Source organism: Gobio gobio, assembly GCF_949357685.1.
Source record: "Gobio gobio genome assembly, chromosome: 4".
In the NCBI taxonomy this organism is placed as follows: Eukaryota; Metazoa; Chordata; class Actinopteri; order Cypriniformes; family Gobionidae; genus Gobio; species Gobio gobio.
The window spans coordinates 44,990,428-45,016,155 of record NC_137100.1 but is presented as its reverse complement, the minus strand read 5'-3'; the positions used below and the strand labels follow the sequence as shown (position 1 = coordinate 45,016,155).

The window sequence follows — 25,728 nt, the reverse complement described above, 5'->3', positions numbered from 1 at the left end:
CAGCTATGCAGTTTCCCTATACATTTCCTGCACACGTCAAAGGTCAAATTTTGACTGTCATATCTTACATTTGTGTAGATAGAGAAAAAGTAAATATTTTTTGGTTATATGATTTCATTGTAAATGTTTTTTTTTTTTCCTCTGTTAAATGCTTTTAAAAACTGAGGATTGAGTCAAAATGACAGTCTGTGGTAATGAATAGCATTCCACAGATCCTCGATAGACGTTAGATTGAAAATGACCCATAATATTCCATAATCTTCTACATTTCAAACATCTGTCATTTGCTTAGTAGCAAGGCATCACTTGGGGAATTTACTTGCTTTGCTTTGTCTTTGAGACAATTTTCATCTTGTTTATTTATCTGCCTCCTCTGGGTGACACTCCCTACATTTAGCAGGATGTTTATCAGCAAGTATAATCTCTGGAAATGACAATCAAACCACAGCTAATGTGACTTGCAGTATTATGTAGGGAGACTTGAAGTTGTTCTATGTTCCTCAGTCTTAGCTCGGCCTTTAATGCTTTGTTGTCCACATTCAGCATATCATGCGGTCATTGCTTGTTGTTTTCATAGTACATTTATTTTGCTTTTGACCCAAGTGGAAAAACACATTTTTCACATTCCTGAGGATTGAAAGATTTCTGTAGATGTAAAGGTTTTTCTTGAAAACTGACACCCATGTTCACAGATGTTCTGTGTTTTTGTAGGAGAATTTTAGGTCTGAATTAACTGCTTAAAGAGTTGCAGTCAGAAAAAGAAATAAAGTCAATTAAACATGGGTACCAGATAAGTGGAATGGACCATGCTACTCAAATCCTGCTATTTTAAGAAACTGATAATCATCAGTTTGTGCAATGGCTCTCAGTCTGTCTAACAAGTACAGGCCAGGACTGTTGTCCAGCAATGGTCTGTGTTCCTTGTTTTTAAACGTTGTCGAAAAGCTCAGTAAAATACCTGCATTCAAAAACAATGAGCTATTTGCTAAAACACTGTTCTATTGTGCTTTGGGGGATGGGCTCCTTCTGCAGGAAGCATTCTTTAACATGTCTTTGCAAGGAGTTAAAAAACCCAACAAAACCAGTAGCCATCCTTTAACTACAAGGGTCACTAGAGAGAGGGCATCTTATTTAGTTACTTTAGTTTCTTTTGTTATGTTCACACATAACAGATACATATTTTGAATCAGAATGCAGAAAGATTATATTTGATTATTTCTTCTTTAAAAAAGAAAAACAAAATATTTGTTTCTGTCCAGTTTGCTTGTAATAAAAATAGCCATGTATACCAATCTCGTTTTCTGTCTATCTCAAATTTATTTGTGAGTAAAGTCATTAAAATTGGTCAAAAAGAATAATAAAAGTTTTCATTTCAGTAGGTAGAACATTTTAATGGACATTTGAGCTTCATTTGAGCAATTGTGGAAAAGTTGTGTTATTTGTGTTCTTTTATATAATTATTCTTTTAACAGAAAACATACTCATACGTTGTGTTTGACCTTTGTTTTGTGGACTGAAAGTGTTGTTTTATCTGTTTAATTGAAGAGAACATGCTCTCTCACTCTTCTTCTCATTTTAAGGGAAAAACAATGTGGGCTGTGTGACATTTTCCTTTCCACAGTCTGCGTACTGGCCAGTAGAAGAATGCCTGTCAGTTCACCACTTGTGCCTCTGACTCCTTCTCCTGTATGAGCTGTAGGAGGGTTCTCTTTTTTTCTTTTTAAAAGACAGACTAGTCTCCTGAGATGCTTACTTACATCCACAGGACAAGCCCTCACATATCGATATCCCAGCTGCTGCAGAATCCCCTCCCCTCCTCTTCCAGTTTCCATAGAAGCCGGCCACACATGTTTAGGAAATCTTTTTCTTCCTCTTTTGTGCCAGTAAATCGCACCTCAGTTTTTTATTCCAACCTGTTTTGAAACCTTGCACATTGCCTGTTTAGAAAAGAGTTAATTGAAACCTTTAAAACTGCAGATATGTGCATTGGTCGTTAAACTCGCTGATAAACTCGCATTCACATTATGGAAAAATCCATTTATCAAGAATACAAAGTTACTTTCTTATGACACATGGAAAATCACTTTTATTATCCATCAAACCATGTTTTATGTAACATATATTTAAAAATTCATGATGCTGTTTGTTCAGATGCTGTGTTAGGAAGGTTTTAGTTGCTTGTATATGCCGTTTTAGCTGGTGTTTTCCTGTAGCATTTTTTATTTTATTTCAACCTTTGATGGGAATACTTTGTTGCATCACAAAGTAGCTTAGATAACAAGAACTGTTTGTGAAAGGTTTACTTGGTTTTGCGCCATGTCACAGAAACCACTTCTATATTTTGAAGCCTGTTGTTGACCACAGTGTCCAATTTAGATGTTGGAAACAAAGTTCTTCATTAAATCCTTTCAACCTGCAGCTGTAACAACTTGGTCAGAAACATAGGAAAAATGACTGACCATTCCATTCACAAAAAGACTCTAGATTTACAGAAATGACTATTTTGTGTTTGAGTGTTTGGTCGTTCGTCTGTTTAGTTTTACCTCATTTGAAAATGCTAGACATTTTAAAATACATAATAGCCCGTAGGTTATATGAATAAACATTTATCATTCTAGAACTTCATCCAAATTGTATCCATGTTGGAATAAACCCACATAATTGCACTGCTTGCATTTCCAGTGTGGTACAGTAAGGGTACACTTTTAGTTTGCCACATGTCCATCCACAACCACATTCTCATTCCTAGTTTGAAATCCCTGACTTCAGCTTATATTACTTACTTGACTTTTTTAATGAAAGACACCTACTTCTTTTTTGGTTTATGTTGTCGAGGGAATCATTGGAAAGAGTCTCCCAGTGGTGACCACTTCATTTTCTCTTACTCGTTTCATAAAAAATTTTGTTCTACAGCAGGGGTCTTCTAGCCTGATAAGCCAGACCCACATTAAGATGTTGGGTCTGGGAACTCACCATTGGCTGGGCTCAATCCGAGGGGCGGGATAAATGGCTGTCTTTCAAATTCCCTCTGCACGCAATAGGATAGCGCAATAACCAACCAGAGCATTGAAGAAGGTGAAGAGGATCTAGTTGATAGATTAAACGTTCGCTGTATCCGGTCGGCAAAACTCCGAACACATCTTCCTTTCTTAAGAATGACTTCAGTGCCGTTCTTTGTTCTTTTCTCAAAGAAAAACTTAACTCCAAGTCTTCCAGAGTCTCGGCAAAAGCCGATTCGAAAGACTGCTGTTCGCCAGCTTCTTTGTTTACAACTAACACGCGGAACACGTCCACTCTGCCGTCATTATGTTAAGCCCGCCCACCGACTCTATACAAGATGTGATTGGCCTGGCCAGAGTTTGGTTTTTCCAGCTTGCAAGCCAACGGAGAGTTGCTAGACTACCCTGGCTGCAAATTAGATTTGCTGCCGCTCGGGTGCGTCTAGATTTCTAGGGGTCCTCAACTTTTTTTTCAGGCCAAAGAGCCCCTTTATGTCTGGCCATTGCAGTTAATTAAACTGTATTGTAGGAGAGACAATGAAACTTTAAGCTCAACTTTAGTGCCTTAACTTAAGATTTGGTTAAATTTAACTTTGATTCTGTATTTTTAAACCCCTACTGTTCAAAAGTTTGGTGTTGAATTTATTTTAATTTGAAAATGTTTCTTATGCTCATCAAGGCTGCATTTATTGTATAAAAATACAGTAAAACAGCAAACTTATGAAATATTATCCCAGTTTACAATATTGGTTTCCTATTTTAATATATTTTAAAATGTAATTTACTCCTGTGATGGCAAAGCGGAATTTCTAGCAGCCATTACTCCAGTCTGCTGATTTGGTTCTCAAGAAACATTTCTTATTATTGTCAATGTTAAATGGTTCTTTGATGAATACAACCTAATGTTTTATGAGAACAAAATATGGCCCCCCAACATTTGAATTTCACAAATATGAGTTGAAGGCTATACAATAATTGGACTTCCCCTGCAGTCCCACCACTCTTCTACAGCTTGAGGTACAGCGGGCAATGGAATGTTTAGGCCACTATATTTGCTGAGCACAGCAACACACAGTCTCTCAAAACTCAACCCACATGGTATCATAGCACAGGAATGTAAATCTGCTGCTAATGCCCCTCATGTAGTCTTGGAGTCTACTGAAATGATTTAGCTTCATTCCTCCTTGTGGATTTATAGTTCATGTAGGCCTAAATACACCCTGGAATAATTTGGTGTTTGTTCAAATAATTAATAATAAATAAATATATGGGATGAGCTGCATTTAGTTGCAGCTATGTAATTCTAATGCCATACAGTATGTTGAAGTACCTTCTGATATTCAATTTTGATGTTCTCCACGTGTTTCAATTTTACAGACTCTCAACCACACACCTTTGCCTGATTATCGAGGTGTCTGGGATTATTTCATGTGAGCTTGAAAGCAGTAACCTCTTCTTTGCCTTTTTATCCATCCAGTATATACGTCAGAAGCCATTAAATGCATTTTTATAGTCTCGCCACAGATGTGAATTGTAGTTAGCTTGAGGGTAAACACAGTTGGAAGATTTTTCAGAGGTGAAGCAGGTCAACAAGTCCTGCTGATAGGATGTTTATAATGAAGTGAATAACTGTAAAACCGCTTTAGTTTTATAGTGGCTGTGGTTGTTACGACAGTGGCTGTCCAGTTACAAGTTTCACAACATGGGTACATTGAATAATGCTTACGCTGAACAAATGGAAACTTTCCGCTATTCAGAGGGAACCTTATTATATATATGAAAATGTAAACTTAATGGAATAACATTGCTCACAGGGCATTTATTGTCGTTTAAGGCATTTCTATATGTTTAATATGTCTAAAATGTCTGGCCTGCAGTTATTGCTAATACAACAATCAATGTCCATCATGAATGAACTTCAGTTTTAGAATAACAATACTTGACTTATTTTGCCCTTCAGAGTCTGAACATTCAGGTGGAGGATGTTCGTATTCGCCCCATCCTGTCATCATATCGTAAGCGTGTCCCGGTGACAGAGGGCTATGTGGAGGTAAAGGATGAAGGCAAATGGAAGCAGATCTGTGATGATGAGTGGACTCAGATGAACAGCAGGGTCATCTGTGGCATGTTCGGCTTTCCGGGAGACAAGAGATACAATACCCGTGTGTACAAGTGAGTGCTTGCTTTCCCTTAAGTTGAGATGTCTTTTTGTGCAGATATTCCTTTAGAATATAGCCTATAGAGTAGGTGTCACAATGTGCTTACAGGCAGACAGACAAAGACAGATGAATAAAGTTTCAAACATAGTTTAATCCCAAGTAATCAAAAACAGGCAATTGCACAACACAACTAAATGCAGGAGTGCAGGAAAAGGAACAACTAAAGTAGTAACAAACAAGGATGATTAATAACACACAGCTGACACATATGAACTAATAATGATGGTAACTATGGAGATAGACGAGTGCGGGAGTCAGAACAAAGAAACGGCATGACAAATTAAAACAAACTGAAAGTCCATTAGCAAAACTAAACAGAATGGTGACTGAACGCCCCTCCGACCAGGCACAACCTCACGCCATTACAGAGTAACACATAGGGAGGGATGGAGGGGAATGAGGAGATGGTGAAATGATGCGGGGAGGCAGAAGAGAAGGGATTGTGGTGAAGGGATGTGATGGTAGGACGATGAGACCATGGAATGGTGATGGTGGGGCGACGAGACACACATGTTGGATGTGGAGGAAGAACGATGGCGCAGACCCAGAGCACCCAGAGCCGACAGCCCACGGCGGAGTCAATGGAGGGAGGAGCCAAGATGTTGCTGTTAGGCTGGCGACTTCTGGGTGACGACCGATGGAGACTGAGCTGGTGGATCCAATGGTGCAGACAGAGGGCCGATGGTACTGAGCAAAGTCGCTAGCACTGGAGACTAAGGCGATGTTGCTGAGTGACGGAGGACGGAGGCGACGCCGAGGGTTAGGAGGATCCCGCTGCAGTCGTAGGGGTGGAGGGACGGAGTGCAAAGGATGCCCCGCAAGTCCATTGCAGAAGTGGTGTGACGACTGACCAAGGGGGAGCCGGCAGGATGAGGGAACGCGGTTGAGCCGCAAGTTAGAGGGTGTCCGGTGGAGCCGACAGGTTGACGGGCCGAGATGTAGCGAAGGGATCAGAGGTCGGAGGCGGAGCCATTGAATCGCAGTTCGCAGGCATTGCTGGTGTTTGAATGACCTTCAGCTCGACGTCATAGCAGGGCTTCCACAGAGATGCAGGGCTGCAAACCACCGGCAGCGATGGTGCTGGAGGACTGGCTGAGTTCTGAGGTGGCGTAGAGAGGAGACTTGAGAAGGCCACAGTCAGGAACACATAGTCAATACAGGTCAGTGATAAAGTTAATTACCAGCCCATAATATCCTCTGTGCTGTCTTTAAACCAGCAGTAAATCAGAACAGACAGACATATCAAAGTTCAAACGGTTTTCTTGTGGACTGGCTCACTTGTCGCCGCGAATAACTCCTCTGTCTTTGTGGGGGGCTCAAGTGACTCCTTTACGGTTGTCAGTGGTGGAACTTGCTCTGGGTCTGGCTGTGTTCTGGATCGAGACTCAATGCTCTCCAGACACTGGATGACAGTCCCCCTCCAGTCCAGTCCGGTAGTTTCTGGGTGGTCGATATGTTGGTTGAAGGTGGCCCCGATCCGGAACAGGGTTTTTAGGGTCTCGTCATCCAGGGTGCAGGTGACGGCCAAACAACAAAAATGTTTAACAAAAGAAAAGAAATTATGGCTCTCCTGAGCCAGGATGATCAATTTAACCCATTCGTCCATTTTGAGAGGTCCGGTCATCTGTCAAAATGTGCTTGCAGGCAGACAGACGAAGACAGATGAATAAAGTTCCAGCGTAGTTTAATCCCAAGTAATCCAAAACAGTAAACATAGTTTAATCCCAAGTAATCCAAATCAGTAAACGTAGTTTAATCCCAAGTAATCCAAGACAGGCAATTGCACAACACAACTAAAGGTAACGGTGACCAGACAAGGAGTGCAGGAGAAGGAACATCTTAAGTAGTAACACAAACAAGGGAATTAATAACACACAGCTGACACATATGAACTAATAATGATATACATGTAACTATGGAGACAGATGAGTGGCGGGAGTCAGAACCAAGAAACACGTGACAAATTAAAACAAACTGAAGGTCCATTAACAAAACTAAACAGAATGGTGACAGTAGGGGTGTAACAATATATTGTGTCGCAATATATCGCAATACAAAAATGCAACAATATGTATCGTGGATAGTGACAATCTGTATTGTGTATAGTTCACCCAAAATAAAAAATGACTGTGTGAGAAAAAGAGAGTTTACAGACTTATATAAACTACTATATATAATGTTGAATATAATGTATAATAATACAATGGGGGAATACTTGTTGGTCCTGATAATGCCAAATGTCTTATGTTACCAGTAAAAAGTGGCATACATTGTTTTAAATATATCTAGTCAGTGACAGAGTGCAAGCATAATTCTGTATTTTCAGCTTCAGAATCATAATTTTTTTTCTGGTGTCACCATTGTCCTGTGCATTGGGTTACCTGCACCAAGTCAAAGCCTGTTCTTTCCACCCCCAATGTAATAACAAATTTAGCATTTTAATCATAGCATTTAATCATTTTTTTCTTGGAATATCGCAATAATATAATATCGTGAGTTCAGTATCGTGATATGTATCGAATTGTGACAAGAGGTTATCGTTACACCCCTACTATTGAGTTTTTCTGCATAAAAGCAAAAGTAACTTTGGTGGCCTCAGAAAAAAATATATTTATAGTATTTTACATGTAATTACTCCCTTTATGATAATATATCCTACTCCATTACACTCCAGCAAAATGCTAACACAGTAAAAAACATGGAGGTCTAATCATTTATATATCCAGGGACCCCTGGGGATCGATAAATGTACTCCAGGGGCTCTGTGAGCTGATGTATAAAACATATAGGCCTGGTTTCACAGACAAGGCTTAAAGCTGCACTGTGTAACTTTTTTAGTTTATTCTTAGCTAAAAACACTTCGTTCTTTCAAAATATGTGCTCATTAATGTATATTTACTTCTTTCAAGTAATAAAGTATTCTCGTAAGTTTATAATATGCCATTGAAAATACATACGGGTAATGGGTTCGAATGCGGGTCGCCATGTTGCCCCTCCATCTTGAAAGTACATCAGCCAAAGAGGGACATACCCGTGAATTCAAGCTTTGCCTTTCACGTTTTAACACTCGATGGCACTGTGTCGAATGTGGACGAGGTCGAACTGGAAGCCATATTAATCTTGGATTAAATCGGCCACCGTAGGAGTTAAAACGAAATCGGAATTGAAAGGAAGTGAAACTAATATTCACTGGATGGTCATATACCTTTTAACCACTAGATGGGGGAAAATATCACACAATGTAGCTTTAAGCCTAGTCCCAGACTAAAATGTGTGTTTGAGCTGTTTTAACTGAAAGCAACTGGCATATTTTAAAATATGTCAGTGCCCTTGTTTTATCTCAAGATGCACACCAGTAATGTTTTTTTTGATGTTTTTCACGTTTATAAAAGCCACTTAAATGCCCTACTTGTTGAACTAAGGCCTAATCCTGGTTTAATCTAAACCCTGTCTGTGAAACTGGGTCATATAGACATTTTGTAAAATATGTAGGGTTTTAGTTTTGTAGACAAATGAACTGTAAGTTGCAACATATGTTTTATTTCAAAGCTAATTGATTTTTATTTTGTTTAATTTTATTTTAATATATTTTAGTCTTTTTTACTGAATAATTGACTGGATAATGCCTTTGGTACTGTCAAAAAATCATACCAGGATATATCACACTGTTAATAGTGTATTCCCAAATGTAGCTATAGCTTTGCTTTTTAATGCTTTTGCTTACATCAATTTCATTTTTTATTCATCTGTAAAAATCTAAATATAACTTCATTTAACATGCTATATTGCTTAAATATATGTTGACTCTCTTAGAGTAAACATTCTGACACATTAATCAAAAATAGCAGTCATTTTTTTGTGACAGATATAAATCTTATGTTATCTGTTGGGAGGAGGCCTGAATGTAAATATTCCCTTGGAAATAACAAAGATAGACATGCTGCTTTTTCATCAGCATTGGCCAGAGGAACCACTGGTTACCTTTTAAGCAAGTTTAGGCAAATGAAACACTATTTATTTTAAATAACATCATCTTGAAGAATGTTCTTGAGTCTTCAAGACTTCTGCATCTCTGTAGTATGGCTATTTGAAAATCTGCAAATAAATAAGAAAATCTGCAGAGAATATAGTCTTGAACATTACATTCCAGACTGTGTTCGTAACCGATGACTCTCAAGAGCTGAATAAATCTTCATGAGCACTTTCATGACTATGTGGAAATCAGCACTAAAATGCTTAGTTTGTAATTAATTTGCTATATGAGAAATCACTCGGGCACAATGGAAATTAAAGCTTTAGTTGTTTGTATGATCTCAGACTGTTCGGCTAAGCTACGTGTTTCCCAGCACATGCTGCGCCTTATGAAATGTGCAGGCACTGTCTGTTTTTTTAAATCAGTGCTTGATGTTGGGGGGAGGGGGGACACGTAGCCAAAGGCTGTAGTTTTTTCAGCGTGGAGCCAAAATGGGCTTTCTTTCAACTACCTCTGTCTGCCCTGTGGCTTTAAACCGTGCTTTCATAAGAAAACTTGGACAATCCTTTCAGAGGACCGCGCAAGAATGGCTCCTGTAAATAATATGGGTCTTTCCCTGGCTGGAACAAGCAGACAATGTTCTCAGATGATAAAGCATCGGTGTGGAAGCTCTCCCTACAGCTGTTCTCACAAACACTATAAATTAGACACCAGGTTATATGTTCAAGCTTTTGTAACAAATCTGCAAGTTAAATAGTATGTCTACCATTTCTTTTGTATCTATTATGTGTGTGTTTGGTTGTTTTCTCAATAGTAGGGATCTAACATAGACTTTGGAGCAAGTCCAGTGTGAGACATTCTCTCCCTTAGAGTCTAAATAAAAAACAAATGTTCTGTGTCTTTTTTGTGCATGATGGCCAGTATACTTCTGACAGGGGAGCTTGTTAAAAATTCTGTTTGTAGGATGAGCACTGTTTTTCCTGCAGGAATATATGACGTCACTTCAGCAGTGCTTCATCTTTTTGCAGTTCAAAGTGTATTGAATGTTTATGCAGTCAGGAATCATTTACTATAGCCCTATTATGGCTTGAATCTTCCACTCGGGCCTATACATGGTTTTGTGTGAGTTATGTTTTTTCAACTCAATTCTCAAATTCCCTTTCCTTTGTTTCTCAGGATGTTTGCCCGCAGGAGAAAGCCAACTTACTGGGATTACTCCATAAATTGCACCGGAAATGAAGCTCATTTGTCTAGCTGTAAGCTGGGCCACACGCTCACCATCAAAGCCAATAGCACGTGTGAGCAGGGCACTCCTGTGGTAGTCAGCTGCGTCCCTGGCAGAGCTTTCGCCCCGACTCCCATGTCAGGATACAGGAAGGCCTTCAGACAGGAGGTGAGGCCAGATGATACATTTACTCCAAAAATACAAGAAGCCACATGTTCACATGAGGTATTGCTTCGTACTGAACTTCTGACTTTTACCTTTGAAAAGACGATTAAGTATGGAACAGATCTCAACACACTTTATCACCGTGGTGATAGGAAATCTTGATCTAGAATAAGCGGCTACTTTAAAGGGAAACGTCTCTTACTTGTTTAAAGAAGTATGTATGGCAAAAGTGGCAGTTTTCGAGTCCAATATTTTCAGTGGCCGCAAAGTGTGATTATATGAATACTAATGTTAGAGAGCAGAGAAGAGGATATTTTTGAATCTCTAAAGGGCTGTGATGATAGACATTTTACCCAAAAATGACATCACCCTTTCCAAATTACATATTTAAGGGGTCCGTGTGGAAGCCTGCCTGTTACATACCGTTCAGCGAGGTCAGTGAGTTCATTAGCATGATGTAGATCTGCACTATTGAAGTGTCTGTTGCGTATTCCTGAAAGAATTCCTGCAGAATATATCCATTCTTTTGATGATGAGGTTTAGGAGTTTTTTTTTAGCAAGGATGTATCAAATTGATAGACATTTGTAATGTTACAAAATGCTGTTCTTTTGAACTTTTCATCTATACATCACACAATCATGAAAAAGCATCAAATCTGCATATTAGAATCATTTCTGAAGGATCATGTGACTGAAGACTGGAGTAATGATGCTGAAAATTCAGCTTTGCCATCTCATAAATAAATTACATTTTAAAATATTTTAAAATAGAAACTGTTGTTTTAAAATGTGATACTATTTAACAATATTAATATTATTCCTGTTTTGTTGCTCAAATAAATGCAGCCTTCAAATCAAATTTTATTTAGGAATTTAAAATCAACCTTGGTTGGCCAAAGTGCTGTGCATTTAAGCAAAAACAGAACAGATAAAACAATAAACATAATTAAAAACAGGAAACACAATAGAATTAAAATCAGTTAAAAGCTTAAGAGAAAAGATGAGTTTTAAGCATGGATTTAAATTCAGCTAATGTAGAAGCAGTTCTAAAATGTGGTGGTAAGTTATTTCACACTTGGGGCCAGCCACTGCAAAAGCTTGTTCACCTCTGCATTGTAAGCGAGATCGAGGGACAGACAGGAGATGTTGATCTCTTGACCTAAGTGATCTGTATGGATTGTGATGATAATTAAGTCTTTAATATTTAGGGGCTTGATTACAATGAGCTTTGTAGACGAAAATTAAAATGTATTCGATATCGAACTGGCTGCCGCTGTAGAGAGAGCAGAATTGGGGTAATATGATCACGTTTACGGCAACCGGGTTTTGGACCATTTGAAGATGAGAAATTGCAGAGATAGGAAGCCTGACATTTAATGAGTTACAATAGTCGAGTCATGTGGGAATAAAAGCATGAATTACTGTTTCAAAGCTGCCTCTACTTAAAAATCATTTGAATTTGGCTAGCTGACGTAGATGTTAAAAACTAGCGCTAACTATGCTATTAATTTGTTTGTTTAGTTTAAGACTACTATCAAGATAAAATCCTAAATTTTTTACGTACATTTTTAAGGTGTGGTGTGAGGGTACCTAGGTAGGTAGAATTACCGTTAGAGAGCTCATTTGGACCAAATAGAATGATTTGGTTTTATCGTCATTCAATGACATGAAATTATTTGCAAGCCACAGTTTTAGTTGATGAAGACATGCCTCTAATCTCTCAAATGTGAGGCTATCTTTGTGTTTTATAAGTATGTAGATTTGGGTGTCATCCGCATAGCAGTGGTAAGAGACACTAAACCTACTCATAATAGATCCTAGGGGTAACATGTATAAAGAGAATTTTTGAGGTGCCAGAACTGATCCCTGAGGCACACCAGAGGTGTGAGGATGAATGAGTGCCTAAAGTAACTGAAAAACTTCAGATAAAACTGGTGGTGACCATTTTTGGTGAGCATAAGAGAAAAAAATCTTACTGACCCCAAAAAGTACTCCAACAGTATTTTAATTGAATAATTATAATGGTTGGTTTCACCATCTTTTGTAATGAGCATGTTATCTTCATGATGGCTTGAAGTTTGTTATACACATCTGATGTAAACCCGTTGCCTGAAATCATGCGTATAGCGTAGCGTCAGTTCTGACAGGTCACGTTAGTCAAACTAGATAGTGGTCCTGACAGAATTACTAGAAATCTTCTCAAATATGAATTGAGTTTAGCACTTTAACTTTTCTGCTAAGAGGAATCATCAGTCTTTCACAGTCAGTCTTCCTCTTCCTTCACACACAGCAACCCCTAGTGCGTCTCAGAGGTGGCGCTGTAGTTGGAGAGGGGCGTGTGGAGGTGTTGAAGAATGGAGAATGGGGCACGATCTGTGATGACAACTGGAGTCTCGTAGCAGCTACTGTGGTGTGCCGTGAGCTTGGATTTGGGAGTGCCAAGGAGGCGCTTTCTGGAGGTCTGCTTGGACAAGGTGCGTATAGTTGAATTGATATGGAGGTTCTAGAGGGAATGCTACAACCTTCCTGACTTCCATGCATTTACTTGGGCTATTTTAAGGTATTCATAGGACAAAGTGGGGGTTGAACTGCTATGATTGGGTAACATTTGCATATGAAACAAGTTTTACGTGTGGAACTAATTTTTACTAGTTGAAAAAAGTTTTTTTGGAAGCTTGGTTTCAATAAAAGCTGTTTTGAAATTTGAGTTCTGGAGCTTACAGTATATAATTACCTATTTTGTCAAAAGATCAGGGAAAATGTAATTTCTCAGTTCATGAGGTTTCCTTTTAATTTTGCAAACAGCATGCTGTATTTATGTTATCACGCTTACTGTTTTTTCTCACACAAATGGGTCTCTCTAAAAATGATTGATGACTTTATATTTTAAGATGGCCGTCATGGGGATCATCATATTTAGGGGTTTTAAACCCCTGGCCTAAATGAATAATACGTCCTACAGTCTTAATACGTCTACAGTGCATCCAAATGTTTTGTAGTAGTCCCACCATGTTATGTAAAAGTGTTTTTTTGCAAATATTTGCAAAGTTTTAGGTCACTAATCTACATGGCCTGTAAATTCTATCTTAATGGCATGGTAGATTGATATAAACTCTGGATGATAGGTTCAACTCTTTCAGTTCTTTCTCTCTTGAAAATGATAATTCCCCAAATACTTTGAAAAATGTACACACAATTGTTTGAAGTAGCGCACTAAAATTTCGGTGTAAATTATGTTTTTTTTCCCTGTGATGCCATTATTGAATATTTGTATATGTAGGTGCGTCTTTGACTATTTATGTGTGTGTATGAAAACATGTATTTTCCAGGAATGGGCCCTGTACATATGAATGAGGTTCAATGTTCTGGCTTTGAGAAGTCTGTCACTGAGTGCCCATTTAATATGGATAAAGACTCTGAAGGCTGCAGTCATGAGGAGGACGCAGGCGTGAGGTGCAATGTTCCTGCAATGGGCTTCCAACAGAGGGTAAGAACTCTGAATGCAAAGAATGCATTTTTACTGTCATAGTATAACATGGCCAATCTGCTCTTCATTATTGCAGCTGCGGTTGAGTGGCGGTCATAACCATTTCGAAGGCCGTGTTGAGGTTCTTATGGATCACAACGGTTCTCTGGTGTGGGGGACTGTGTGCGGTGAGGGCTGGGGCACTATGGAGGCCATGGTGGTCTGCAGACAGCTGGGCCTGGGCTTTGCAAGCAGTGCTTTCCAGGTATGTTTACTCTCAAAATGGACATTTCAGTCTCACATTGTGATCCTTTTACACTACTGATACCTCAACAGGCTGTTGGTAAGGTATGTCTGTCCCTCTCACCGGATCATCCCTTGATCTTAGTAAATTGAATGTTGGCCCTTTGAAGAAATTCATGGTATTCCAAACTCACATTACTATTCAGCTCTTTATGTATAAGCAGGGATGGTGGATGACTGCTGTTAGTTAAATCAAAGCTTTGTGTGGGCTGAACGTTTTTCAGTGACGTCCTGCTTTGACTTCTGAACGTAATTAAAACCAAATCATGTCAGTTCTGGAATGTTTCAGGTCAATTTGATCTTTATTGGCCATCTTGTAACAATGGGATTCCTGTGGTGTCCATTACCTGTTCCTGCTAGTTGTTAATAAGAAATTGCTGCATTCCATCACTCAGGCAAGTTGTCTAGTCTAATGACATTGCAATTCACAGAAGGGATTTTGTAAATAGAGTAGACTGTTCTACCTTCTAAAGAATGTCTTGGGATTTAATTGTCAAAAATGTCCATAAAGAAACTGTTTTTCAAATATTTAAAAAAAAATTTCCAGCAGTGCAATTTCTCTCTACTCATTTGTACCACGTCCAAGGTGGAATTCTTTCTTTTAATAGCCTGGGACGAAACGAGTTACTGCAAGGAAACATGTCCTTGTATATCTAAAGTCTGAACTGAATCCCAGTTTTATTAGAGACACAGCTCGGCTTGAAGGCGTCCTGTGAGAATGATGTTTCTGATGGTAATTAGTAGAACAAACAGCTGTTAAGACATGTCTTTTTTCCTCAGATTAACCTTCTTAAATACATGCTTTGTGACAGTTATAGATGTCTGTGTTTACGGTTGCCAAGAGAAACAGTTACTCCCTTCTGGTTTGACAGTGTTGAAGATAAACAGTTACACCTGGGAAGCATTTAAGAGAGTTAGAGACTCTCTATTCCAAGAGGAAATTATATCTCTTCATCAAATGGACCTTAAATACTAATTTATGACTGGAAATGGTTAAACATTATGGACTGTGTTTGCGATTCGTTTAAATAATGGAAAGGTTCAATTAAAAGAAACAGATAGGCTCAGGACTTTAGTGTAGTCTACTTACTATAAAATATGACATCAAAGAGAACATTTTGTTGCTCTGGGTTTCATTCTCCTTTGGCTACAATTTAGTGTTTTGACTTTGCCACAGATGTGCAAAGCTAGGTCTAGGCTGCTGAGGACTTTTCTCGATTAGAACAAAGAAGTGCCAGAAGTTTTGATAAGGTGAGAGGAAATAGCACCATCTTGTGGTTATTTTACTGTTAGTGATTTCTCTGTTGACATTTTGCCTCAATTTTGTGTTCGCTCATCAAAAACATCTGTTCTTTCATAAAGGTGCATTCCATTAGACTGGTGGAAAAAAGAAGTTTACGCCAGTCTTATAGTGACACCTAGCGATGTGAATGTAGCATTTTGACATGTTTTCAGTTACCAAAGCCATTGGATAAGCTTTGATTATTTTATGAAAAGTGACCAATAAGAGAGAGGTTACTGAGACAGTGTTGTTTTAGTAATATTTATTAACAAATCTTTTTTTTTTAGTTTTAGCTAATTTAATACTTAAACTTCAACTTATCAGTTATTCAACATTTCAAATTTTTTGAGTTGAAGTTTTTCATCTAATATTTGTATTTTATATTTATTTCAACTTTATTTTTATAATTTTAGTTAACAATAACAACACTGTACTGAGATAAAGCAAATATTATATACGTCTTATAAGTATTACGTGCTCTCATGATGCAATTTGCTCCATTTAAAATGAACAACTTAATTTTAAACATATTTTACAAAAGTATTATTACTTACTTTGTTTAAAACTTTAATGAGTAGGAGTAAAAATGACTAGGTACATCTTTAATACTGTGGCAACGTGTTCAATAATAAATGGTGTCTTTATATTCAGTGTATTTCCACTACCTTTAATTTCCCCTGTGGGATGGATGAATCACTTGAACTGAGGTGTAATTTTGTGTTTGTATAGGAAACATGGTACTGGCCTGGTGCAGTGAATGCAGATGCAGTGGTTATGAGTGGGGTGAAGTGTGCAGGAACAGAGATGTCTCTCTCCCACTGTCTGCATCATGGAGAATATCTCAGCTGCCCTAAAGGTGGAGGACGCTTTGCTGCTGGAGTTTCCTGTTCTGAGAGTAAGTATTATCTCCAGTTATTCTTATATATATATATACATTTTTATATGTTTATGTCTTGACTTTCAGAGTTCTTACTATACACTGATCAGGCATAACATTTATGACCACCTTACTAATATTGTGTTGGTCCCCCTTTTGCTGCCAAAACAGCCCTGACCCGTCGAGGCATGGACTCCACTAGACCCTGAAGGTGTGCTGCGGCACCAAGATGTTAGCAGCTGTTAGTCCTTTATGTCCTGTAAGTTGCGAGGGGGGGTCCTCCATGGATCAGACTTGTTTGTTCAACACATCTCACAGATGTTCGATTGGATTAAGATCTGGGGAATTTGGAGGCCAAGTCAACACCTCAATCTCGATTCCTCAATTCCTGAACCATTTTTGCTTATTGGCAAGGTGCATTATCCTGCTGAAAGAGGCCACAGTCACCAGGGAATATCGTTTCAATGAAAGGGCGTACATGGTCTGCAACAATGCTTAGGTAGGTGGTAACTTTCAAAGTATCATCTACATGGATGGCAGGACCCAATGTTTCCCAGCAGAACATTGCCCAAAGCATCACACTGCCTCCGCCGGCTTGCCTTCTTCCCATAGTGCATCCTGGGGCCATGTGTTCCCCAGGTAAGCAACGCACATGCACCCGGTCATCCACGTGATGTAAAAAAAACGTGATTCATCAGACCAGGCCACCTTCTTCCATTTCTCCGTGGTCCAGTTCTGATGCTCACTTGCCCACTGTTGGCATTTCGGCGGTGGACAGGGGCCAGCATGGGCACTCTGACTGGTCTGCAGTTATGCAGCCCCATACGCAACAAACTGCGATTCACTGTGTATTCTGACACCTTTCTATCAGAACCAGCATTAACTTCTTAAGCAATTTGAGCTACTGTAGCTCGTCTGTTTGATCGGACCACACGAGCCAGCCTTCGCTCCCCACGTGCATCAATGAGCCTTGACCCTGTCGTCGGGTCACCACTGTTCCTTCCTTGGACCACTTTTGATAGATACTGACCACTGCAGACCTGGAACACCCCACAAGAGCTGTAGTTTTGGAGATGCTCTGACCCAGTCATCTAGCCATTGGCCCTTGTCAAACTCGCTCAAATCCTTACGCTTGCCCATTTTTCCTGCTTCTAACACATAAACTTTGAGGACAAAATTTTCACTTGCTGCCTAATATATCCCACCCACTAACAGGTGCTGTGATGAAGAGATAATCAGTGTTATTCACTTGTATGTATGTAATTCTTTTAGCTTCAACTCATTTTTTTCTGGAGAAACACTGACCTCTACTGGTCATTTTGAAAATACCATGCAAGCCTGTTTGTTTGTGTTAACACTAGCGTACACAAGCATACTACTACAGGATTACTAATATAGCTTGTGGTGTAATATGTGTTTAAAACAAATCACTTTCTCAGATAATATGAAGTTAAAAACTGAAAAAACATGACAGGAACACTTGTTTTAAAACTTTAGCTAAGAGTTTTTTATGTCCCTCCAGCTGCCCCAGATCTGGTGCTCAACCCCCAGGTGGTGGAACAGACCACATACTTAGAGGACCGACCTATGTTCATGTTACAGTGTGCATATGAGGAGAACTGCCTAGGCTCTTCCTCCAATGCCACCCCAGCCAACTCCTATCGCCGACTCCTCCGCTTCTCCTCCCAGATACACAACAACGGACAGTCCGACTTCAGACCCAAAGCCTCCAGAGAGACCTGGGTTTGGCACGACTGCCACAGGTGAGGGTCTGATAACTGCTGTAGACAACAGAGGTAGAATTCAGAAATCATTTATAAGAGCTGTATAATGTAAATATATTACATTTATCCAGGTTTTGATGTCAAGAACAAAAATAATGTACTAAGTAGGTAAACATTTTTGTACTCATGGAAAGTACCCAAGTACCGTTCAAAACTTTGGGGTCAGTATGTTATGTTTAAAAAAAAAAAAGAAATTAACTTTATTCAGTATGGACAGATTTAATTGATTAAAAATGACAGTAAAGACATTTATTATGATTTCTATTTTAAATAAATGCTGTTAATCAAAGAATCATGAAAAAAATGTATCATGGTTTCCACAAAAATATTAAGGAGTACAAATGTTTTCAACATTGATAATAATAATAAATGTTTCTTGAGCAGCAAATCATCATAGAATGATTTCTGAAGGATCATGTGACACTGAAGACTGGAGTAATGGCTGCTGAAAATACAGCTTTTTATTTTAAAATATATTAAAATAGAAAACAGTGTATATATTTTTTTTTATATATTACTGTTTTTATTGAGCTTTTGATCAAATAAATGCAACCTTGGTGAGCATAAGATTTCAAAACAATTCAAAAATCTTACCAACCACAAACTTTTAAATGGCAGTGTAGGCTTTTATTTGTAATAATTTTCTTTTTACTGTTACAGGCACTATCATAGTATGGAAGTGTTCACCCATTATGACCTACTTAGCACCAATGGCACCAAGGTGGCAGAAGGACACAAAGCAAGCTTCTGTCTGGAGGACTCAGAATGTGATGAAGGTATGAAAGAATGTGCATGTTTTTGTTGCTGACAATTGTAAGCATAATTTGACCTCACTCTAAAGCCATATAGTATATATGTATACTTACACAGCGCATTTGCACAGTTGAATGCACAGCCTTGCAAAGTATACTTCTTTTGACTCGTACGTGTACACAGGCGTTCGAAGCATGCACAGTTTTGAGCAATCTCTCGCCATGGGTTACAACCCATATAAATACTGCTAAAAAACCTGCACGTATAAAGTACGCGCGGTTACAAAAATCCAGCGGTGTGCGTTCAGTAGGCGCATACTCTTCTAATGACGAAATTTGTGCCACGCACACTGTACACTGACCCTCGCATGCGTGTAAAAAGTGAAGTATACTTTTGCCTTAACTCTGTCTATTACTGGTTTTGAAATCATAGTTATGTTTTCTGTTTCTTTATAGTAGCGTAAACTTGTGATCAACCTAGATGCTGTGTTTTTTGTATTGTTGACTTTATAAGGAATTGAGAAGAGATACGAGTGTGCAAACTTTGGTGAGCAGGGGATCACAGTGGGCTGCTGGGATACATACAGGCATGATATTGACTGCCAGTGGGTGGACATTACAGATGTTAAACCAGGAGACTACATGTTCCAGGTAATAATGACAATATTATTAATTTAAGTACCAAAGAAATTATTTTAATCATATTATCCTGATTCTTGGAAACTGATATTGTGATTAAATCTTTGTGCTGACTGTTTTCACTCTCTTGACAGATTGTAATTAACCCCAATTATGAGGTTGCTGAGTCGGATTACACCAATAACATTGTCAAATGCAGATGTCGATATGATGGTCATCGTATATGGATGTATAATTGCCATATAGGTAAACAAAAAATGTCATGAATGCCTCTTCACATTGTCTTGCCATGAAAATGACTTACTTTTTTCACATACACTGGCTCCATAAATGATTAACTTTAGGACACTTTAGTGACACTACATTTTCATTGACTAGTCCCCTCATGCTAACTATAAACATTTTCTACTAAGTTTGACCACCAGAAAGTATCTAAATGCTATTTTGAACATTTTATCATTTGAAAAAAATGTTGTCTTACCTGCTTATTCTTTTACACTACTGTTCGAATATTTAGGGTCAGAAAGATTTTTATAAAGAAATGGATATTTTTATTCAGAAAAAGTGACCATAAAGACATTTATAAAAGATTTTTATTTCAAATAATTGCTGTTATTTTGAACTTTCTATTCATCAAAGAATCCTGAAAAAATGTATCACGGTTTCCGCAAAAATATTAATCAGCACAACTGTTATAATAAGAAGAAATCATATTTGAATGATTTCATTCACAGAAATGCATTACACTAGACTGGGTAAACCCAGCCCGATCTGCCGGCGATTTGATTTTGCCCTGCAGCTCAGGCTGGAAACCTGTACATTTTTCTATTCTGCTTCCGTTACAAATCTGCAGGGACCAGTCACACACTGGCTTATCCACCTAGCGCGCTATTGGCGGGTTTAACACGATGACGATAGAGAAGCGACGGTAAGCAGCTTTTTGTTTACATTCAACACGGCGGCCACCGAAGCGCAACAACCCGTTGATGCTAGCATGCCGCTGTTGTCAAATATTTCAAAGGCAAGTTTTCTTTGAAAACGGAACAGAACTTGCCCTGGAACAATTCCTCTGCAAAGTACGTCACCCGGATTGTTTGAAGGATCAACGGACATAGTTCAAATGACTATGTCGTTTGAACTATGCCTGTTGATCACGCCTCTTGCTCTTGTGCAGTAAAAAATACAGAGCAGACTCCCCAGACTGTTCAATCTTAAAAGATTGAGCTTGGGCTGGTGAATGCCAGACAAACATTACGCATTAAAATGTATTAAAATGGAAAAGAGTTTGTTTAAATTCTAGTAATATTTAAATAATATTTCGTATTTTTGATCAAATAAATGCATCCTTGGTGAGCATAAACATTAACACTTTTATTAACACTTTCAGAAACCCTTTTGAACAGTAGTGTAAATGTAAAAAAGAGGCTTGGTTTGACATTATCTTCACAGATATTGTAATCTAAACAAATTTCAAAGTAAAATAATAAGTAAAATTTAAAGTGTTCAGATATTTTTGGGACCACTGTATTATCCATAATTGCTTAGCCTTAGAATGAATATGCATAGAACCCTGTATAGTGAACATCGCTGTGATTTTGTCTCTTTTAAGGGGGCTCCGTTAGTGCTGAGACAGAAGACACTTTCCCTGGCCTGATCAACAACCAGGTGACCCATAGGTAAAAAAGTGGTGATAAAGAACATCTCGAAACCCCGGCCAACCAGTGAGATTAACAAGAGCCCTGAACCACTACACCTCTCTAGAGGACCTTTCATCTCTCAGTAGTAATTCCATGGTACTCGTTCAACTATGCTCATTGTCACCACAGTCCTCTACTGTATTAAAGGACTGAACATCACTTTTTCAATCGAAAACTCGGTTTGAGGCAGGAGCTGACTCTGAAGACAGCCCTTTGGCTGAGATTAACAGACTGAAAAGCTGTTTTTTTTCCCTCAGACCGCTGAGCTAGTAGCAATTCTGAAACCTCATTCTTTCTTTGTTTGCTGCTGGTGTTGAAGATGAAACTGTGGATAACTCTCAAGTGAGCTCACTTCAGACATGAAAGGAATTCTGGTGCACTTTTTTATTTGATTTTTTTCAACTTGACAGGATCTGTGGTTTAGGTCTTTTTGTAAGCGTTTTGATAAGGTGAGAGGAGTTTCCTCAGATGAGTCTTCTGAAAGAATATTACATAAATCTACTAAAAAATAAAGGCCTGAAGAGACCTTTTCCTTTCCTTTTTAGTGACATGCATTTGGCATTTTGAAAACCAAGCTGATTACTTCTGCTTATAGATATTATTGGTTATTATTTAAGTGTCTTGTGGGTTTGTAGAGGAAACAACTGATACATTAGAAATGGAGATATGATGAGCCTTATTTTATATCAGTATTATCAGAAATGATATGTTGTTACTTTAAATATTGCCAGTAGCCTTAAGCCTTCACACTCAGATCAGAAGTTCATAAACACTGGCATCCCAGCAGCAAATGACCCCGTTTAAAAGTTTTAATATGTTTTGTTTTTCCCCCTGTTCTTTTCATTATTTTAAATTGACTGGCGGTCAGTTTTGGTGGACAATCATTATTAATTATTTATGCCCTCCATTCTCTAACTCTTATGAAGCTGACTGAAAACATCAAAAGCAGTTTGATCCTTTCCAAGCATTCATACAAGAGTATTCATAGTATTTCATCATACAAGTTTAAAATAATTTATTTTAAGACAGGGATTTCAAATGCTATTTCGTAATTTCTTTTTTTAACGTGGAATGTCTTACATTTGTTGTCTGTCAATGGTGCTAACATAGTGTTATCCTCTGTTTTTTGAGGAACCATATCATCTACTTTTATATTATGCTTACTTGAATGGATGTAAAAATCATGGATGAATGCGATGTAGCGTAATAAACATGCATTATTTGGCAAAGAAAAACAATATGTAGTATACCTACAGTTACGCCAATTCATTCTTCCAGTTGTTTTCCAGGAGTCATTCTATCCTTTCCTCCTCATTGCTCCCTCTTGTGGTGTTTTCCAAGGTGGCAAACACAGATGCTATATTCACTAAAGTATTCTGGTAACAAAATGAAAATAAGATAGACTTCAGCTTCTTTTTGCACGGTATGCATTATGTACCCTGACAACTGTAGCTATATAATTTTTGGATCATTTTACAATTGCATACTGGATACTGTTTTACATTGGAAATTTTTTAATTAGTTGGCAGCATACAATATATACTACAAATGCACAGATACAAATTTCCAGAGCCGATAACGTAGCCGATTATTTAGAATGATATCTGCCGATATTGATAGTAAGATTTTTCTTAAGGAGAAAAATTATCTCTCCCAAATCCCAACAATTTTGGTTCCCAGAACATTCGTTTTTTTTGGTTCCCAGATCTTTTTTTTTTTTTAAGGTTTGTGTTTGGTTAGCCAGGAAAGTTTTCTTAACGGAAATGGAACTTTAGTTTTTGGTTTGTAGAACATCACTGTAACAATCTAACTTTAATGTTCCCTTAACGTTATTCTAAATGTTTTCAGAACGTTCCCCTAACCTCTTTACTCCGATATCATTACCCCGCTGTAAGTCAGTAATCATCAAAGACTTTATATACAGTCTACAGTCTTAAATCATAGTCTTAAATGGACTATCATCCAGCAGACCCATGACCCACAGTATAAGCGGTACGGTATTATACAAACCATATCTTGTTTTTATTTATTGTTGAATTAATAAAAATAACCTGAGCACATCAACCATCATATGGAAGATTAAATCATATTAAATGTGTCCATTAATGTGTAAGATTGTTATATATTTAACGGGGTATGGCCGATAGTGAAAAAAATAGCTTGATCAACAATACCGATCTCTATTAGATAGTATGCCGTACAGTTTTTAGATTGAAGACCTGTGTCTTTACATGGCCATCACAACATTCCAACCAGAGCATATGTGAAGACTAATGTAGTGTGCACATTGCTTATTAAAGCATTCAGTAGTTTTATAAACAGTGCTATGGTCTTCACATGATTAATTACATTTTAATGACATGTTTTTACAACAACAACAAAAAACATACATAACTCAGGATTATCTTATACATCAGTAATCTTGTGTCAATGAATCTGAGAGTATTTCTTTTCTGGTTTATGTAGCCTATTAAAATTCTTGTAATGATGATGGTTAGTTTTGGGATTAAAGCTCATCTTATTCATTGCTACAGGACATGTGGGAACAGAGCCATTTCATCTTGATGACAGATCATTTCCCTAGGAAGGAGAGAATGGTCATTGTTCTTACTGGCTAAACCTCAACTGTTGAATGTACAAAGACCAACCACAGAATATGAAAACATGTGGCTTACATGTTCATAAACAACAGTGAATGAGGTAAATGTATTAATTAGCCCACTGAATCGCATTTCCAGGACAATGGAGACTGACTGCAGACCTTCACTCTCAACCTCATTTGCACTTTCTCTGGAACCAGTCAATAATACACAGTCAGTTTTTTATGTGGTACTGTTTGTTGTCTGTTTAAAGAGTGATTATGTTGTTGTAGTATAGTTTGTATGTTCAGGGAAGAAGGAGGCGGAACCGATGAACGTTCAACAACTTTTAATCAAATAACAAACACAAAATGAAAGTAAAAGCGGCAGCCCCTCACGGAGGACTGCCGCACACGCACATAACCAAACGTTAACAAAACACAACGTAAATTCCAGGCCTGGTCCTCTCTCGTCCTTCACTGTCGTCGCTCCTCCTTTATACTCCCGTCACTCCTCCGTGAGACACGAGGCCGATGCGGCACGCAGCTGGCGCTCATCAAACTTAATGACCGCGGCCTTGTCCCGCTCTCACGGTCCCTCAGCCTCGCTGCTCGCCACAGTTATGCTTCAGCATTCAATGTAGCTACACTTTTTAGACTCTTTATCTGTTAGGCAATAATTGTGAGAACACAACTGGAGAATAAACTGAATAAAAGAAGAAAACAAAACATTTTTCCTTAATTTAAAACCTGAAAACTTTTACATTTCTATTAACTTACATATCTATTTCATTTACATAACTATTACCATCTTGGAATGGTCAGCGTGTCCATATAGTTGGACACGCTGTAATATAGTCCACTTGAAGAAGTAACTGAAAATGAGTGAGCAATTTCGGACACCGAGTAAAGTCTGTCATAGAAACTATGTATAAACAATTTAATAATCAATTAAAGAGGAATTTATACCCGTATGCCATTATGCTGTACCCACATTGGATGATTCTGCTGCGGGCTCATCTTCTGGCGAGATGCGGGATTGAATATGTGCACTCCCTAATGTCTATGGTATTGGAAACCACTACAATAATAGAATAGCGTTCAGAGGAAAACGTTAGAATAATATTCGGGGGAGACATTAGAATAACGTTCGGTGAAAAACGTTAGAGTAACATTCGGGGGGAGTTAGGAAAACGTCATGGGGTGGAGGAACGAATTGTGACAGCTGGATTGTTTGCTGTCGGTTTCTGTTCCCCCCATGATTCTTACACAATGTGGTTCTAATATTTATTAAACTGATGCTGGTTAGCTGGGGGCGATAGCCTCGTGGGCGTATAGCACTGGGCTCTCATACTTTTCCTGACCTTGTCCCCCTTTCTCTCTCCCACTTTGCTCAGAATAATCCGGGTTCATCAACGCTGGAACAAGGGTAAGAACAAAAGATGCGTTCACGCCATGTTGGAATTATGAGGTTTCAACTTTCTGTGAGCTCCTCAGTACCAAAAGCACTGCACCACCTGACTGCTACAGATTCATTTAGGAGTTGTTAGGAGTTTTTGGAGTGTTGCCATAGAAATGCATAATTCCCAGTCTGAGGAGGTGAACAGCTCTGAATATAACGTAACGTGTTATCTCAAGACTATGGTAATTACTACGACATGGTGTGAACGCTGCAAATTATATGCATACTCACCTGGTTTGAGTCCAGAGGAGATTTTTTAAGAGATTTTTTCCCTGGGCACATAAATATGTGAATTATACAATATTGT

General features: G+C 38.3%; 1 protein-coding gene across 1 annotated transcript in view; it reads left to right on the top strand.

The window, feature by feature from the left end:
- The window catches only part of loxl2b (lysyl oxidase-like 2b), a 32,263-nt gene extending 9,501 nt beyond the window's left edge, over positions 1-22,762 (top strand). The window contains exons 4-14 of the mRNA XM_079814838.1: positions 4,960-5,171; positions 10,368-10,584; positions 12,872-13,055; positions 13,911-14,068; positions 14,145-14,312; positions 16,362-16,527; positions 18,032-18,272; positions 18,954-19,069; positions 19,560-19,696; positions 19,819-19,930; positions 21,294-22,762. Of these exons, the coding sequence (XP_079670964.1) occupies positions 4,960-5,171; positions 10,368-10,584; positions 12,872-13,055; positions 13,911-14,068; positions 14,145-14,312; positions 16,362-16,527; positions 18,032-18,272; positions 18,954-19,069; positions 19,560-19,696; positions 19,819-19,930; positions 21,294-21,364 (1,782 nt within the window). The 3' untranslated portion in view covers positions 21,365-22,762. The remainder of the gene's footprint in view (positions 1-4,959; positions 5,172-10,367; positions 10,585-12,871; positions 13,056-13,910; positions 14,069-14,144; positions 14,313-16,361; positions 16,528-18,031; positions 18,273-18,953; positions 19,070-19,559; positions 19,697-19,818; positions 19,931-21,293) is intronic.
- Positions 22,763-25,728: the final 2,966 nt, after the last annotated feature.